This window comes from Podarcis melisellensis (assembly GCF_964234715.1).
Source record: "Podarcis melisellensis genome assembly, chromosome: 4".
Lineage (NCBI taxonomy): Eukaryota > Metazoa > Chordata > Lepidosauria > Squamata > Lacertidae > Podarcis > Podarcis melisellensis.
This window is the reverse complement of record NC_138531.1, coordinates 13,301,472-13,318,616: the sequence shown is the minus strand read 5'-3', so window position 1 is coordinate 13,318,616 and position 17,145 is coordinate 13,301,472. Positions and strand designations below refer to the sequence as shown.

Sequence of the window (17,145 nt, the reverse complement as noted above, 5' to 3'; positions counted from 1 at the left end):
AAAAATATATATTAATATTTGCATCTGAAACTTCCATGGAACCATACATTGTTCACTTTGTGAGGCATTGTTTTGAAATACTGTACCGTGTTGAAGGTACACACACAGAAACATACCCTCCAACATTTCTCAAATGGAAATAGGGACATCCTATTCCACCTCAGGGAGCTTCTCCTATGTTTGATCTCCTGCACACATAGATGTCAAATACACATCTACACCTGTCATCTTCAGCCAATTACAACCTCTCAGCTGATCCTGTAAGCTGACTTGAGTCCCTGTCAGGGGAAAAGGCAGGATATAATAATACTAATACCAACAACAACAACAATAATAAACAACTTTTATTTATACCCCGCCCTTCCCGGTTCAGAAAACCGGACTCAGGGCAACTACAGTGGTACCTCGCAAGACGAATGCCTCGCAAGACGAAAAACGCGGAAGACGAAAGGGTTTTTCCCTATCGCAAGACGATTTTCCCTATGGGCTTGCTTCGCAAGATGAAAACATCTTGCGAGTTTGCTTCCTTTTTCTTAAAGCCGTTAATACCCAGGGAATCCGCACTCCGCAAGACGAAAGAATCGCAATACGAAACAACTCGCGGAACGAATTAATTTCGTCTTGCGAGGCACCACTGTAAGAACAAATTTAAAACACTTAATTCTAATACAACATAGAAGCAGCATAAAATACAGTATAAAAGCATGAATAACAATAAAATTCAAAGATCAATTTGGGGAAAATCCATCCAATAAGCATTAGATAGTCACCAGGGCTAGCTGGCTGAATTAGTCCTACTTGGACCAGCGAGGAGGCCAGGGGAGAATTAGCTGTGGGGTCTCAGAACGGGTAATCTTCATAAAAGGGGAGGGGGAGGTAAGAGAAGGGGAATAAAAGATCATACTCACATACCAGAGAGTAAATCCAATTGAACTCAGTGGAACTTAGTTCTGAGTAAAAATGCTTAGGATTACAGTGTAAGGCTGCACAGTTTGTACCCAGTTACCCGGGAGTAAGCTCCATTGAATACAGTAGGACGTACTTATGAGTAGACAATGTAAGGCTCAATTTGCAACAAAGGAATAAAGAAGTTTTCAGAACTATATCTGGAAACCAGAGGCTAGGCACACTCAGTACGCTTGCCCAGCTACAAATCCCAGGATTCATTCTTAAACAGGCATGACAAACTGATATCAAACTAATTTCCATTTATAGTAGACATGTCTTAAAATGGGCCTCTTATATCACTGAGCAGGGGAAACCTAACTTAAGTTTTAGGGCAAAGGAAGCTATGTGACTGTGAAGAAGTCATCATGTCAAGATTACTTGTGATTATTAAAATCACTCCTTTCTCTACAACTGCCACTATTAATTAAGAAGAGGCCAGGCAGAGTTAATTCTAGGCCATCAATTAGCAAATAACACAGAGAAGGATTGATCTTTCTAGCTCTTTATTTGAAAGGCAGCCAGGAATGCCTCATTATCAGAGATGTAATTTTATCAGGCCATATACGACCAGGGAGCTGGGAGTGTGAAACAGCTCTTATAATGTGAATGGAACCCTAATGAACAAGTGAAAACGCAGTCATAGCTTTTTCTGAGCTTTTTGGTCTTTTCAGAAATACAGAGCAGGATGGCCTCTGTCACTAACGGTGCTCAGAAAAAGAAATGAGCAGAAACAACATTCCTAAAAAGACATCTATGTAAAAAAATAAAAGGGAGAGAGATGTTTCGAACACAACACGTTCTCACAGATTGGTGCTACTTTACAAAACGTATTTCATCAAAATTAAAAGTCTTTGAAATAAACAAAAAAAAGTGAGACCCTATTTCTGTATAATTGGGTCAATTATGTGTGGATTTTGTGAAACCTATCCAATTAAAAAGAAAGTGGGTACATGTCAATTTATCATTAATAGCTATATCCCACACCTCTTTATACCATTCTTCCATTTTATATTCTGCTTGCCCCTCCCAATTCCTAGGTATCATCATTTGTGCAGCTGTCAATAAATTTGTGAGCAAGTCCTTCATAGCCTGCGAAACTTCCACCCCATCGTAAATTAATAATAATGCTACCTCTGGACTTTTGGTCAGCTTTAAATTAACATGTGCCATTAAGGCAAGGCGGGGAATATGTAGAAGAAATGATTTCAAGGAGATATGGAAGGTGTTTGTAGAATTTGATCAATACATCGACAGAAGGTATCCAACCTATCCATCAGTTCAGTGGAGATGAGATTTAATGCAGACTTTCAGTATATACTGTATTTTTCGCTCTATAAGACGCACCAGACCACAAGACGCACTTAGTTTTGGGAGGAGGAAAACAAGAAAAAAAAATATTCTGAATCTCAGAAGCCAGAACAGCAAGAGGGATCGCTGCTCAGTGAAAGCAGCAATCCGTCTTGCTGTTCTGGCTTCTGTGATAGCTGCACAGCCTGCATTCACTCCATAAGATGCACACACATTTCCCCTTACTTTTTAGAAGGGAAAAAGTGAGTCTTATAGAGCAAAAAATACGGTAGGTCGTAATCTTCTTTCTTTGGTGATCACTCATAGCTGAGTCGGATTGTCTTCCATAAACACGGTCTTGTGAGTCCTTAAGTGACTGCAGAGGTCAATTCTGGATCCACACGTCCTTCCACAGAGGGGCCATAGGTTTCCAGGCAGGAGTTAATCACAGTGTGGATTTGCCAAGCATGCATTCCTCTTAACACGTTTCTCCCTTGCATCCTGAGTTCGAGCATCTTCAAAGCCCATGACACCTTTGGTAAAGGGTGTTCTCCAATTGGAGCACTCAGAGGCCAGTGTTTCCCAGTTGTCGGTGTCTTTACTACATTTTCTTTGATTTGCCTTGAGAAAGTCTTTAAACCTCTTTTGTTGACCACCAGCATTACGCTTTCCATTTTGAAATTTGAAATAGAGTAGTTGCTTCAGAGGACAATCATCAGGCATCCCCAGAGGTCAGGATCACACTTCAAAACGACCTTGACAGATTAGAGAACTGGGCCAAAACAAACAAGATGAATTTTAACAGGGAGAAATGTAAAGTATTGCACTTGGGCAAAAAAAAGAGAGAGGCACAAATACAAGATGGGTGACACCTGGCTCGAGAGCAGTACATGTGAAAAGGATCTAGGAATCTTGGTTGACCACAAACTTGACATGAGCCAACAGTGTGACATGGCAGCTAAAAAAGCCAATGCAATTCTGGGCTGCATCAATAGGAGTATAGCATCTAGATCAAGGGAAGTAATAATGCCACTGTATTCTGCTCTGGTCAGACCTCACCTGGAGTACTGTGTCCAGTTCTGGGTGCCACAGTTCAAGAAGGACACTAACAAACTGGAACGTGTCCAGAGGAGGGCAACCAAAATGGTCAAAGGCCTGGAAATGATGCCTTATGAGGAACGGCTAAGGGAGCTGGGCATGTTTAGCCTGGAGAAGAGGAGGTTAAGGGGTGATATGATAGCCATGTTCAAATATATAAAAGGATGTAACATAGAGAAGGGAGAAAGGTAGTTTTCTGCTGCTCCAGAGAAGCGGACACAGAGCAATGGATCCAAACTATAAGAAAGAAGATTCCACCTAAACATTCGGAAGAACTTCCTGACAGTAAGAGCTGTTTGACAGTGGAATTTGCTGCCAAGGAGTGTGGTGGAGTCTCCTTCTTTGGAGGTCTTTAAGCAGAGGCTTGACAACCATATGTCAGGAGTGCTCTGATGGTGTTTCCTGCTTGGCAGGGGGTTGGACTCAATGGCCCTTGTGGTCTCTTCCAACTCTATGATTCTATGATTCTACAACATGACCAGTCCAACATGACCAGTCGTTTGCAATCCTGTATGCCTCCGCTGGCAGTGAGGAGCCTCACAAGTGCATCAGCCACCACTGTGCGAAGCCAACAGGCAGCCTGTGCCGTGGTAGGAGGCAGAAGTCTTTGAAACAGGGCATTTGGGGCTGCTACACTCTTGCCAGACCCAACGTTGTGCCCACTCTATGGGACTGAGCCCCACCCCCAATCTTGAGGGACTGGGCCCCACCAAGCCTCCCCAAAATGGCGGAGGGCCTTACACACACAACCAGCCCCCCCCCTTGTTACACGGAACTTGGTCCTCTGCCAGTTTGGATTTCTCTGCCCATTAGTTTCATTTAATTCCCTTTGAAATCATCAAGAGTTGAGTCATGGCTAACTGTGTTCAGTGGTGTTTACTTCCTAGTCTGTGGCTGTGTGAGTTTAGAGCACAATCCCTGCTCAAAGAATACTAGGAACTGTAGTTTGTTCAGGGTGTTCGGGGAATTGTAGTTCTGCGAGGGGTGGACTACAATTCTCAGGATTCTTTTGGGGAGATGCTTTAAATGTATAATGTGTGCAGTATTTAGGATTGTAGCCTTAGTTTAAATCCGATCCATAGCTTTTAGTTCATAATGTTGACAGTGAAGGGAATTAAAATGAGATTATTATTCTTTATCTAAAAGCACTTCCTCTGAGGCACAGATGCAGATGGTTTGTGCCAGTTTCCTTGTGCTTCTCACATAGCATTTTCTACACTTGCAGGCATTCATTTCTGTCACGGCATGTTAATAATATTAACAGAGTTTACATTAAACCCTGTCAAAATAACATGCAGTTCCTTCTTTAATGCAGATACATATTTTTTGAAAATCCTTTTCTTTCCCATCTCCCTACCTTAAAAAAAAAAAACCTGCATTAACTACAATACATTTCTTAATTGCTACTAAGCAAAGTGCTTTCCTAAATGTGTAAACCAGCACAGTATATCATCTGTAAAGCCTGCCTGACTGGGACTCACTGCTTATTCAGTTTCAAACGGTGGGTTTAATGGTGAGCTAAAGTGACCATTCTGAAAAACAGGTTGCCTGTTCCTTCGTACTTTAAAAAAGAAAAACTTTTAAAAGACTTGCCGTATTTTTCGCTCTATAAGACGCACCAGACCACAAGACGCACCTAGTTTTTGGAGGAGGAAAACAAGAAAAAAAATATTCTGAATCTCAGAAGCCAAAACAGCAAGAGGGATCGCTGCCCAGTGAAAGCAGCAATCCCTCTTGCTGTTCTGGCTTCTGGGATAGCTGCGCAGCCTGCATTCGCTCCATATGACGCACATACATTTCCCCTGACTTTTTAGGAGGGAGAAAGTGAGTCTTATAGAGCAAAAACTACGGTACTGGATTGAGTGAGTGGTCATGGAGGCATGTTTGCAGTAAATACTGCATGTACATTGAATTGACATATTGAACTTTCCGGCTTTTTGTGTCAGGGACTAGTGAAATTTCTTGGTCATGGCATATCATTCTGATGCAGTTCTTCATTCTGATGCACAGATACCTCCCAGAGATCATGAATGATGGGCTCACCAACCAGATCAACAATCCTGAGGTTGATGTCGACATCACCAGGCCCGACACCTACATAAGGCAGCAGATCATGGCCCTGAGAGTCATGACGAACAAACTCAAGAACGCGTACAATGGGAACGATGTGAATTTTCAGGATACAAGTAAGATCCCGCGCCATTCAGCTTCTCTTAATCGGGTCCCTTACAACAGCAGTGCTTAATGGTGTAGAAAAGTATTCTTCAAGGTTGTTCTTAGTCGAAACCACTGGCTGAGATGCTGCAATGTCCACTGTGATCCCTTTATTCATTATTTTTGGATGAAAACTTACTTGGGACCAGGAAACTGCCTTGACCTATCTCAGTGCTGTTTACATGCTAGCTGTCTGAGGTCTCATGGGGAAAGGTCTGACCTCCCTGGCCCCCAGAGATCCACTTGTGGTCTTCCAAGATATTGTTGGCCCATAACTTCCATCCTCCGTGACAGTTGGCCTTAATAATAATAATAATTTTATTATTTGTGTCCCTATTTGAACCCATAAACCAAAATCTGCTTGTTCATGTGTTTTATTTATCCACTAGGGGACCTTGGTCATGGGGCCTTGGCATGCAATTATTTATCTCCTTGACATATGATGGGAGGGCGTTCCACAGGGCGGGCGCCACTACCAAAAAGGCCCTCTGCCTGGTTCCCTGTAACCTCGCTTCTCGCAGTGAGGGAACTACCAGAAGGTCCTCGGAGCTGGACCTCAGTGTCTGGGCTGATCAATGGGGGTTGAGGCATTCCTTCGAGATAAACAATTATATGACTTTTCGTAGGCAGCCCTGTTCCAGGAAGCTTTTAGTGTTTGATGTTTTGGTGTGTTCCTTTATATTTTTTTGGAAGCTGCCCAGAGTGGCTGGGGTCCCCTAGTCAGATGCATGGGGTATAAAAAATAGATGGTGATGGTGATGATGATGATGTCGATGATGACATTCTTCCTCTCCCCTCCACTCCCGCAGGTGAAGAGACCAGTGGCTCAGGAAGCGGAAGCGGTTGCACGGATGACATTTGTCCCACGGAGTTTGAATTCATCACCACAGATGCACCCCTCGTTGATTCAGACCGAAGGGAAGTGGACTCTTCTTCAGCCAGTCAGCCCAGCTGGTCAGCACTCACGTGGTTTGTCATCTGCCTGGCTCTCCTACTGCAAAAACAGTGCAGATAATCCTGGCTCTGGTCAGCGATGACTGCCTTTTAGCTTTCGGAAAATAAAAACAAAAACAGCCAACTTTCTCTTTTTCTTATGCTCTTGGGCAACAGACCATGCCACAAATACTTACAGTTTTCTAGTAGAAGAGAGCGGCACTGCAACCTGCTCCCCTTTGTGCATTTCCAAAGAGCACCAGGTGCTAGAGTGACCTTTCCCTGTTTCCTTCAGATAGCTGTGATGAAGACGCTGTCCGCTCCCCGGCAAGATCTCTTTTTCTCACGTTTTTATTACAGGAGACTTTTCAGAGCTTCATTTGCTTTTATGCTGCAGGAAGAAAAAGGGGGGGGAGGCGGGAAAAGGGTTAAGGGTACAAAGTGTGGGTTTTCCATTACAAAGGAAAAAAAGAGAAGAGAAACAAAATAAAGAATGTCCTGCCTCCCCCCACACAAAAAAAATCAAGCTAAGTCCAAGGCCCCCCAAAATAGCAAAATGTGACTTCAAACATATACATAAAAAAAAAAACAAGGAGTGCTTCTGTATCTCACTTCAGATCACCGAAATGATCTTTACTATTGAGGGAGTATCTTTTATATTTTGTATTATTTGTACTCCATTGGCCATAAATAGAAGACTTGCCAAGAGGTCCAAAATAAAAGCAGGAACAAGTCTACTAATCAAGGAACATCATTCGTCTCAGAATATTCACGTTGTTTAGCACACTTCTGATTTGAATTCCAACACTCTTTGTCTTAGCTGGTTTTACCCTTTAGCCATGGTATGTAATTGAAAAAGGCGGCCACTAAGTTGCCCATCACCATCTGGTTTGTAGCAAAGTCTTAACAATGCTTGAAAAGTTTTAACTCGAGGGTTTTGACATAAAAACTAATCTCTTGCGATAGAATCTCTCCTTTTTCTTTAGCTGCAGGTTTGGCATCAAGTAGAAATTCCTGCAACTGTATTCATTACCTTAACCAAATGGCAGTTTTCAAAGGAACTGATAACAGTAATTGGATCGATATGTTAGTTTTGCATAGAAACGGCATCCTTCGTATCTATTAGTTTCTGTATCAGAAGGGAACTCTGTTGCTAAAACGTCGACACAAGTATATATATATATATATATATATATAGTACTGACATGGAAAATTTCTTTCACTTTTTTAGTCTTAGTATGATCATCTATTTTTATATATATGAATATTATATATATATATATAAATCACAGATTTTAACTTCTTAATTACAAGCTCAGGGTTGACACATCTTTGTATGGGGGGGGGGAAATGTTTTGTCAACCGGCTTTTATTTTTGTTGTTCTGCTTAGGAAGAGTCGTCTTTTCATAACTGGCAAGTGCAAGAATCAGAAAGGGAACTTTTCTGCATTTTCATTGGTCCATTTCTTTACAGAGTTGCAAAGGGGTGTCTCTCTCTCCCTCTTCTGTGTCTGTGCATTTGCACGTGCAACGCGGACATGGAAATGCAGTGTGACTTTGTGGTGGCAATTTGTACTCCTGTGTGCTTCCTTCAAAAGTCAGTTTGACTGCCTCCATGGTGATAGCACCCCCCAGAATGTGTCTGGGTAGCAGGATCTGATGTAAAAGAAAGTGTTCGAGTCCAGGGCTGTGATCCTGCTCACATGTGCATAAATATTATGCTCCTTTGCTACACTGCCATCAGCGATCCTATTGATAATGTCTGAAAAGCCTCTGTGTGTGGTATCACACCTGTGTACCAGGAACGGGGAGGCTAAGATGGAGCTTTAGCACGTTGCAAGGTGAGCTGTCAAAGGCACTGGGTGCAAATGGAAGCAGCAGGGACTAGGATATCAGCATAAATTCTACCCCTCTTGCCATGCTAGGCATAGTGTAAAGGTAGCATGGCAAGGGAGGGGGGCAATTTATGCAGAAGTCCTAGCCCTGCCCCATGCTCAGAGGGGCCTGGATCACAAACTAATGATAAACATGAGTGAGCAGACCCAAACTGGATCCTTGCTACCTTCCATGTCTTCACAGGAATCCAAGTGAGTTCAAAAGGGCTTACTCCCGTGTAAATAGGTATAGGGTTACAGCCTCATTGAAAAGGGAGTCGTTACAAATAGATGGCCCAGTTTGGATTGCTATTCTAGCAGAGAGAGCACAGAGTGAAACACATTCAAGGAAGCTGCTCACGTTGCTGTTAAGGCTTTGACCGTATGAATTGTACATGTTTCAAAATAATCATCTCCTCATCTCATTATAATTAGCTATCGATTTAGTAATGAAAGTAGTAGGCGCACAGCACAAATGTATAAAGTATACTTAAGCACTTTTACACTCCCCTTTCCCCCTAAAATGAGCATATATGCAGCTAACGATTAAATGCTACGTCCCGTAGGTAAACAAAAGGCAGAGGTTTTGATTCTCAAAAAGAGGTCTATTCTGGGTTTATTATTATTATTATTATTTAAAATGTTATACCCCACAACCCTGTCAACCCCCATTCGCAGTTACATGATGGTAGCGGTGGTTGCTTAAGTAAAGGCACCTTTTGACTGTACATCAGCCGTTGAATCTTTCTTGGACTGAACATTTTATAGGTTACACACAAACTCAGAATCTCTAGTTGAGAATATGGATATAATGGACTGCCTTGTATGCGATTAGGCCAATGGTCGATTTGCTATCTGCTCTGACAGGCAGGCTGCAGCTCTGTCTCAGGCAGAGACTACTTGCAGACCATTTCTTAAGGGATTTTTAACTGAGCATGTGAGTGGTTGAACTTAGGGCCTTATATGCACCTATCCTGTCCCACTGAGCAATGGCCCTTCCCTTCACCTGCCTAAGGTGTTAAGAAAAAAGATGCAGTAAACACCATAAGCTGATTCCTCAACTTCATCTACCTATGAATGCTAAACCATCTTCTTTGTCACAGAGAGAGCCAGCAGTTAATCACCCCACAATTAATTGTATCCCATTTATTTTTAAGTTTATTGATTTATGTTTACCATCTTATCTTGTAGCTCACCCTTATTATCCTTAGGGACGCGGGTGGCGCTGTGGTCCATACCACTGAGCCTCTTGGGCTTGCCAATCGGAAGGTTGACTGTTCAAATCCCTGCGATGAAGTGAGCTCCCGTTGCTCTGTCCCAGCTCCTGCCAACCTAGCAGTTCAAAAGCACACCAGTGCACATAGATAAATAGGTACCCCTGCGGCGGGAAGGCAAACAACGTTTCTGGGTTCCGTTGCACCAGAAACGGTTGAGTCATGCTTGCCACATGACCCAGAAAGCTGTCTGTGGACAAACACCAGCTCCCTTGGCCTGAAAACAAGATGAGCGCCGTAACCCCATAGTCGCCTTTGACTGGACATAACCATCCAAGGGTCCTTTACCTTTACCATTTTTATTATCCTTGGACACTTCAGTACACTTATCCAGCATGTTCTAGCATGCCAGGATTCTTCTTGGGCCTTTGCCAATGTAATGAGATGTTAATAAAACAGAGTCCAGTTTCACTTTCATCTAATTATGCTATAGGTAAATATAATATAACCCCATGTATCGTCGTTCAGATGGGACGCGGGTGGCGCTGTGGGTTAAACCACAGAGCATAGGACTTGCTGATCAGAAGGTCAGCAGTTCAAATCCCCGTGACGAGGTGAGCTCCCGTTGCTCGATCCCTGCTCCTGCCAACCTAGCAGTTCGAAAGCACGTCAAAGTGCAAGGAGATAAATAGGTACCGCTCTGGCGGGAAGGTAAATGGCGTTTCCGTGTGCTGCTCTGGTTCGCCACATGACCCAGAAGCTGTACGCTGGGTCCCTTGGCCAATAAAGCGAGATGAGCGACCCCAGAGTCGGTCACGACTGGACCTAATGGTCAGGGGTCCCTTTACCTTTATCCTCGTTCAGTTCTCTGCTACTCCCCATTACAACTTCTTGGCACAGTTGAGACAAGTGGCAAGAGAAATGGTAGAACCCTGTTTTTTAAAAAAAACAAAAACAAAAAACATAGTCCACTCTGTCATGTGATTTGCCTTCTTCTAAAATGGTTTCCGCTTCACAGACATTTCTTAGGAAAGTGTTGTGGGGCTGCCCTCCACTGCGTTGCCCCTTACTGCAGACTCAATCCGCTTCTGGGCAATCGGACAGTCTTGACTTGATACTAGAACTGTATGGCAACTTCTGCTGTGTGGACCAATCTCGTTCCACTCATGTCTGTAGGAAGGAACCACATGGGCCAAAGATGGCTGATGTGGTTACTTTTTCCCTACCAGCTGATACACGAAGGTGCCACTTCACTGGCCTGTCACAGATGCTTCCTATCTATAAACATTAACAGAGCCATGTGAGATCCAGTCGCATTGAAATGGCGCTCACACAGCACTGCATTAGCATACGACTTGGTCTGAGTATTCATAGAGATGGTAGTAACCCAGTTGCATATTCGGCATCGCAAGAGAACAAATGGTGATGAAATGAGGAGCATGCAGCCATAATGAGTTTCTCAAGAGAGGGCAATTTTCATCCGGATTCAGGATGGCATCCATTCACGAAGGTGCCATGTGCTATGCAATAGTAATGGTTCTACTTCCCTATCCTGAGATTGCCATTGGCTGAGGAGGCCAGGTAACATGGAAATAGGTAACATTGCCTCCATCCATCATATTTTGGTCACAGTTCATTGATTAGCATGTGAGTTAAATCAGGGATGAATTTGTCCGGTCATGGTTCTCTGTTTATTTCTCCACAGTAGATATGGTGATCGCTTTGTGCGAGATGTGCACATAATTCTCCAATATTCCCTAAAGCTTGAATTGTCTCTCTTTTTTTCACACCTCAGATTGTCTTGGAATGTGAAGGAGCTATTAAATCTACAGAGCGTGTTGGATTTTGGAGTTAGGAAATAAAAATTTAAAAACCTGGTGCTTCTAAATGCAAGTTTCTATATCATTTGAAGTGCCTCTCTTTACACTTTCTTTGCTTATAATAACTATTTGTCTACAGGAAATGTGGAATTATTTCAGTGCCATAATTCAAATGCTTCTCTTCTGTTTGTGGTGAGATACAGCGAACAAAGCTTAAGTTGTTTTCACAACGAGGTCGCGTTAATAATCATGCAACAGCTGGGGCAGCGTATTTGAAATCCCTTAGAATATCATAGTTTTTTTCTATTAATGCAGCATCATAATTAAATTGGATGTGGAAATTACATGGTTATGGTTGCAGATAATTGTATGGTAGTTGTCCTAACCATACCGACTAGAAACAGAACGCTTCCCAAGGATTTTGCTAAATTTTGTTTGGGAGGAAAACCCTATTCATTAGTTCCACTTGCAATGCAGATCTCATTTCCCCCTCCTTTTTCCCCTTAGGTGTTGTTTCTTCTCCAGTTCCACAAACTAGGTGGCCCATCTATGAGACTTTAGTGCCGCCGCCACCTTGGTAAATACCAAGATAACTTTGGATGAGGAACTGCAGATATGTAATGTGAAATTGTGGAGGGAGGGAGCTGCAGACCCTGTGCTATGGCCCTCCCTGCCTCCCCAGGTCTCAGAGTATTTAACATTGTGAGGTCCAACTCGGTGCTTTTCCCATAACCTTCTCAGGATGCTAGTTCCTAATGTTCTCACTTTGACGGAGCACATGGAGGATTTAAGAGAGTAAGATCCCTGCTGGATCAAACCAAAAGCCTATCTTAGCCCAGCATTCTCTTTCTGACTGTGGCCAATCAGGTGCCGATGGGAAGATGACAAGAATGACACATGAAGCTCCCTGGAGCTGCATATTCAATGGTGAAGGTAAATAAATGGGACCAGATCAATGGCTGGAAGAGAGAGCCCTGGTTGCTTTGACTTTTGCACACACAAAAAGGGCGGCCGGACATAATGATAATAATCATAAATGAACGATAAAGTGCTTAAAATGGGGGGGGGGGTTATGGGATTCTAAGGGACGCGGGTAGCGCTGTGGGTTAAACCACAGAGCCTAGGGCTTGCCGATCAGAAGGTCGGCGGTTCGAATCCCCGTGACGGGGTGAGCTCCCGTTGCTCGGTCCCAGCTCCTGCCAATCTAGCAGTTCAAAAGCACAAAGTGCAAGTAGATAAATAGGTACCACTCCGGCGGGAAGCTAAACGCCATTTCCGTGCACTGCTCTGGTTCGCCAGAAGCGGCTTAGTCATGCTGGCCACATGACCCGGAAGCTGTACGCAGGCTCCCTCGGCCAATAAAGCGAGATGAGCGCTGCAACCCCAGAGTCGTCCGCGACTGGACCTAATGGTCAGTGGTCCCCTTACATTTACCTATGGGATTCTACAATTAATCATTGTAAAAACCAACCCCCTAAGGGGAATATTTTTCATGCCATTTCCAAATGAGAGTTTATTACTGTGACAGCGTAGATGCCAGGCATTCAGTGGCCATGGTTTCTCCCAAAGAATCCTGGGAATTGTAGTTTGTTGAGTGCTAAGAATTATGCAAAGACAGGAGTGCCTGGCGTGCTCTGGTCCATGGGGTCATGAAGAGTTGGACACAACTAAATGACTAAACAACAATGAGAAGAATTATCATCTGCTAGTGGTAAGCTACAGCTCTCAGCATTTTGGGGGGGAAGCAATATGCTTTAGATGTATGGTGTAAGCCATGATTTTTTCTAAAAAAAATTAAAAATGTTTAGGGGTGCTCTCATTTTGACTCAGGAAAAGCACCGTTTTATAGTTCAAATCAGGGGAAATAAATACAGTAAATGGACAAAAGTGCAAAGATTCACAAAATGTTTAGAGGTATGCGTACCCCTGCATACCCTCAGAAAAAAATCACTGGGTTTAAGTCCCATTCATCCCAACAGCAGCCAAATCCAACTGATTTGTGTATCAGGAAAGCCAAGGAGCTGAAGTGTGCTGTGTTGTGAGTGATTCATCCATCGTTCTCAGAATACTTTTTTCCAGCTGATTTTAATTGACAGTGGTCAGCTTCTGAATACTGCGGCAGCCGCCACAGAACCAGCTGCATATTTTCAGCCTGCTCCTGACCCTTTCCACGAGCTCCAGCTACTGGAAGATCTGCGCAATTGCAGGAAGACCTGTTTCTCGAGGCAGTGGTTTCCTTTTTCCAGTGATCGGCTGAATGGGAGTGTGATGAGAACACTGGTCTCAGGAGCAGCGAGAAATGTCACCGCATTTGACAGAAAATGTTCCTGTGACTTGGAAATGGTACTGTGGAGCTGCCATTTCTCCTGCGTTTCATGTGGCACTATGATATCTGATGATTTTCCAGGTTTTTGTAGCACTTCAAGGTCTCTGAAACAAGCTACCAGAAGCAAGATCAACACTGGTGTAATGGACATAAATTCACTTTGTTTTGTTTGTTTTTAAAGTTCATTTGCCTTAGGAGTAAAGTTAACTAAGCCAGAAACTGCCCGTGAACTACCTTAAACAATTCCAGCATTCCTTTTACTTACATGGGCAGGGGAGGCTTCTGCAATTGGAAAAGCAGAGAGAATAATGAACGTCCATATTCCATTTGTATTGTTGTAAAGCTAGCAAGGAGAAATCAGAAATAGTGCCCCAGTAGCAGAGAGGAGGGAAATTATTTTGTTACACCACAGAAATAATCACAAATTTAACTGACAGCATAAAGGTTCCCTGCATTTGGCCCTTGAACAAATAGTGGCTGATGGTGAAAATTCACAGGGTTCGGGTGAATAACAGCCGTATGCTCTTTTTAAACAATGTTTTCACATTCCATACTCTGCTCTCCTCATGAGCATTGCACCATTGAAGAAAATAAAGTTTGGAAAGGGTGGAAATGCAGTTTTTTCAGAGCACATGGAAAGGAAATTCTGGCAAGCACCCCATATATTTTGAAAGGAATCCATGCCTCTGACATTTGCAAACCCAGGTTCTCTATAGTTGAAGGGTAAGATAACACAGGTCCGATCAGAGTTTGGTGTCTAGAGCATCTGGAAGTGCTTCAGTTTTACTTCTTTAGATGCTGAGGATTAAATGTGAGTCTATTTTGTCCGTGCATTCAGCGCTCAGTGCCTGCATTCAGATAACAAACAAGGACCAGTCAGCAAAGCAAGGCTCCAAATAGAACAGCTTTTCCATTCTGCTTAGATACGCTTGTTCATTATAGCGATCTCATTACCATTTGCAATTATGGTCCTTTTGTTAGAAGAGCAATGGCATAGACAAAGAGCTAAAATAACCATGGGGACAACATATTTTACAAGAGGAAAAGCAAAAGTCACGAGTCAGTTTGGTGCATTTAGTACAGCAGCAAGAAATCTCAGAAAGACTTCCAAGGGATGCTACTGAAATAGTGTGCAGTCTTCCTAGCCGCACAAAATAGCCTCTTGTTGCAGTTGCCGCCTGAGAAGGGAGTAGATATTTCATGGTGACTTTTGATCACAAGCAAGGCAGTGGACAGACTTGGCTGCCTCTTCTTCTTAACCTGCCACAGGCTTGTGAAGAGCAGTTTGCCTGGTTGCTTGCCACATGTAAAAAATCATCTACAGGCAACTAGGCATTGGAAGAGAATTGGCCTCAACGACCACAGAGCTTAGGACTTGCTGATCAAAAGGTCGGCAGTTCGAATCCCCATGATGGGGTGAGCTCCCATTGCTCGGTCCCTGCTCCTGCCAACCTAGCAGTTCGAAAGCACGTCAAAGTGCAAGTAGATAAATAGGTACCGCTCTGGGGGGAAGGTAAACGACGTTTTCCGTGTGCTGCTCTTGTTCACCAGAAGCGGCTTAGTCATGCTGGCCACATGACCTGGAAGCTGTACGCCGGCTCCCTCGGCCAATAAAGTGAGATGAGCACCACAACCCCAGAGTCGTCCACGACTGGACCAAACGGTCAGGGGTACCTTTACCTTTACCACCCTGCAGACCATCTTGGTGTTTCTCTAACACAGATATATGCAGACAGTCTTGTAATTTGTGTTGCGTTGTGTTGCGTTGTGTTGTTTGTTTCACTTTTTGTTGTTTATATTGGCCTTAAGCCAGATAAGTTTTAAATATCTCTGATATATTATAATGCTCTTTTTTGTTCTTTTAAATTTTTTTGATCTAATTTAACAAAGTAATAATCATCAATAAATAAGAATAAAAATGTGCACCCCACCACCGAGACCATTCCATTCTAACTATACAGTCTCCCAAAATTTCAAGACCTCTTGCGATGGGTTGACCCCTTTCCGTTTTAACCGTACAAATTCTACAAACACCCTCCATATCTCCTCAAAATCATTTCTCCTGCATATTCCCCACCTTGCCTTAATGGCACATGTTAATTTATCATTAATAGCTATATCCCACCCCTCTTTATGCCATTCTTCCGTTTTATATTCTGCTTGCCCCTTCCACTCCCTAGCTATAATAATTCATGCAGCTTGTTTGTTTGTTTGTTTGTTTGCAAAATTGTCTTAGCAGCTGCCAGGGTTCGGGGCTCAAGACCTTCCTGACAAATGTCTAGCAGGGAGTGTGAAGTTGTTCAGGAAGTCAGTGTTTTTTTAAGGATCTATCTAATACGCAAGAGGTCTTTGTCTTAAGCCTTTGCCTTATCAGTACATGGTTCACGCTATGGAATTTTCTACTACAAGGCATTGTGATGGCCACCAGTGAAGATGACTTTAGAGGGGCTTTAGAAGATAGTTCATGGAGGATAAAACTATCAGTGGCTTCCAGCCACCTCTATCGAGGTGGGTATCAGAAATGAAGAGAGTGCTGTTGTGCTCAGGATCAACAGTTGGGGTTTCCCACAGGCATCTGATTGGCCACTGTGAAAAGATGATGCTGGACTAGATGGGCCATTGATCCGAACCAGCAGGGCTTTTCACATGACGTCTTCCCTAAACGGTGCCTGTCTGCATCCTATATCCTTCCATATCAGGCCAGAAGGGCAACTAAGCACTTAAGACAGTGGCAAGTCATGTAGGGATCAATGGGGATTCCTTTCAACAATATGTTTTTAGAGAGGCACAATACCTCAGATAACCTTAAGTATCGGGGGGGGGGGGAATAGAAGATGCTAATGAAGTCACAATTAGGTTTCAATTAAATTAACAACAAGCTCTCTTAGAATTCATAATCTAATTTGTTAATCAGCCTGCAGCAGCAGCATCTCTTGGTGGGGAGTACAGGGAGGTTAAACCAAGTGTAGCAAATCACTGAATGTATTAAATTAAATCCGAACTATTGAAGGGTACAGAGTGTGCTGCCACATTCACACACCAAAAGGGTTCTAAAGAGCTTACACCATATATAGACTACCCCCTCGCCAAAGAGTTGCAGCCATATATTATGACAAGGCCACACTCACGCTTTCTGAGCGGCATTCTGAGGTCCTTACTGACATAATGGCACTCTGCTTCAGCCAGGGAATACTGTGGATGAATATTGGCTGTTCTGTACATGGAAGCAAAATGGTTCCCTTTTCCATGTGCATGGTGACCTGACAGCCTAAATGCAAGGGAGGCTCTGGGGTGATGCCATGACGCAGAGGTTTATCGTGCGACTGGCTTTTGTGGCGGGGTTGTTTTCAATACCACCCCTTTGTAGCTTAGAGTAAAAAAGGTAAAGGACCGCTGGACAGTTAAGTCCCATCAAAGGTGACTATGGGGTT

At 43.3% G+C, this 17,145-nt stretch overlaps 1 protein-coding gene across 2 annotated transcripts in view; it reads left to right on the top strand.

Annotated features, from left to right (window-relative positions):
- The window catches only part of GPC6 (glypican 6), a 787,401-nt gene extending 778,592 nt beyond the window's left edge, over window positions 1–8,809 (top strand). For both annotated transcript variants that reach the window (XM_081908218.1, XM_081908217.1), the window contains 2 exons: window positions 5,344–5,519; window positions 6,357–8,809. In XM_081908218.1, coding sequence (XP_081764344.1) covers window positions 5,344–5,519; window positions 6,357–6,562 — 382 coding nt within the window. In that variant the 3' untranslated portion in view covers window positions 6,563–8,809. The remainder of the gene's footprint in view (window positions 1–5,343; window positions 5,520–6,356) is intronic.
- The last annotated feature ends 8,336 nt before the right edge of the window (window positions 8,810–17,145 follow it).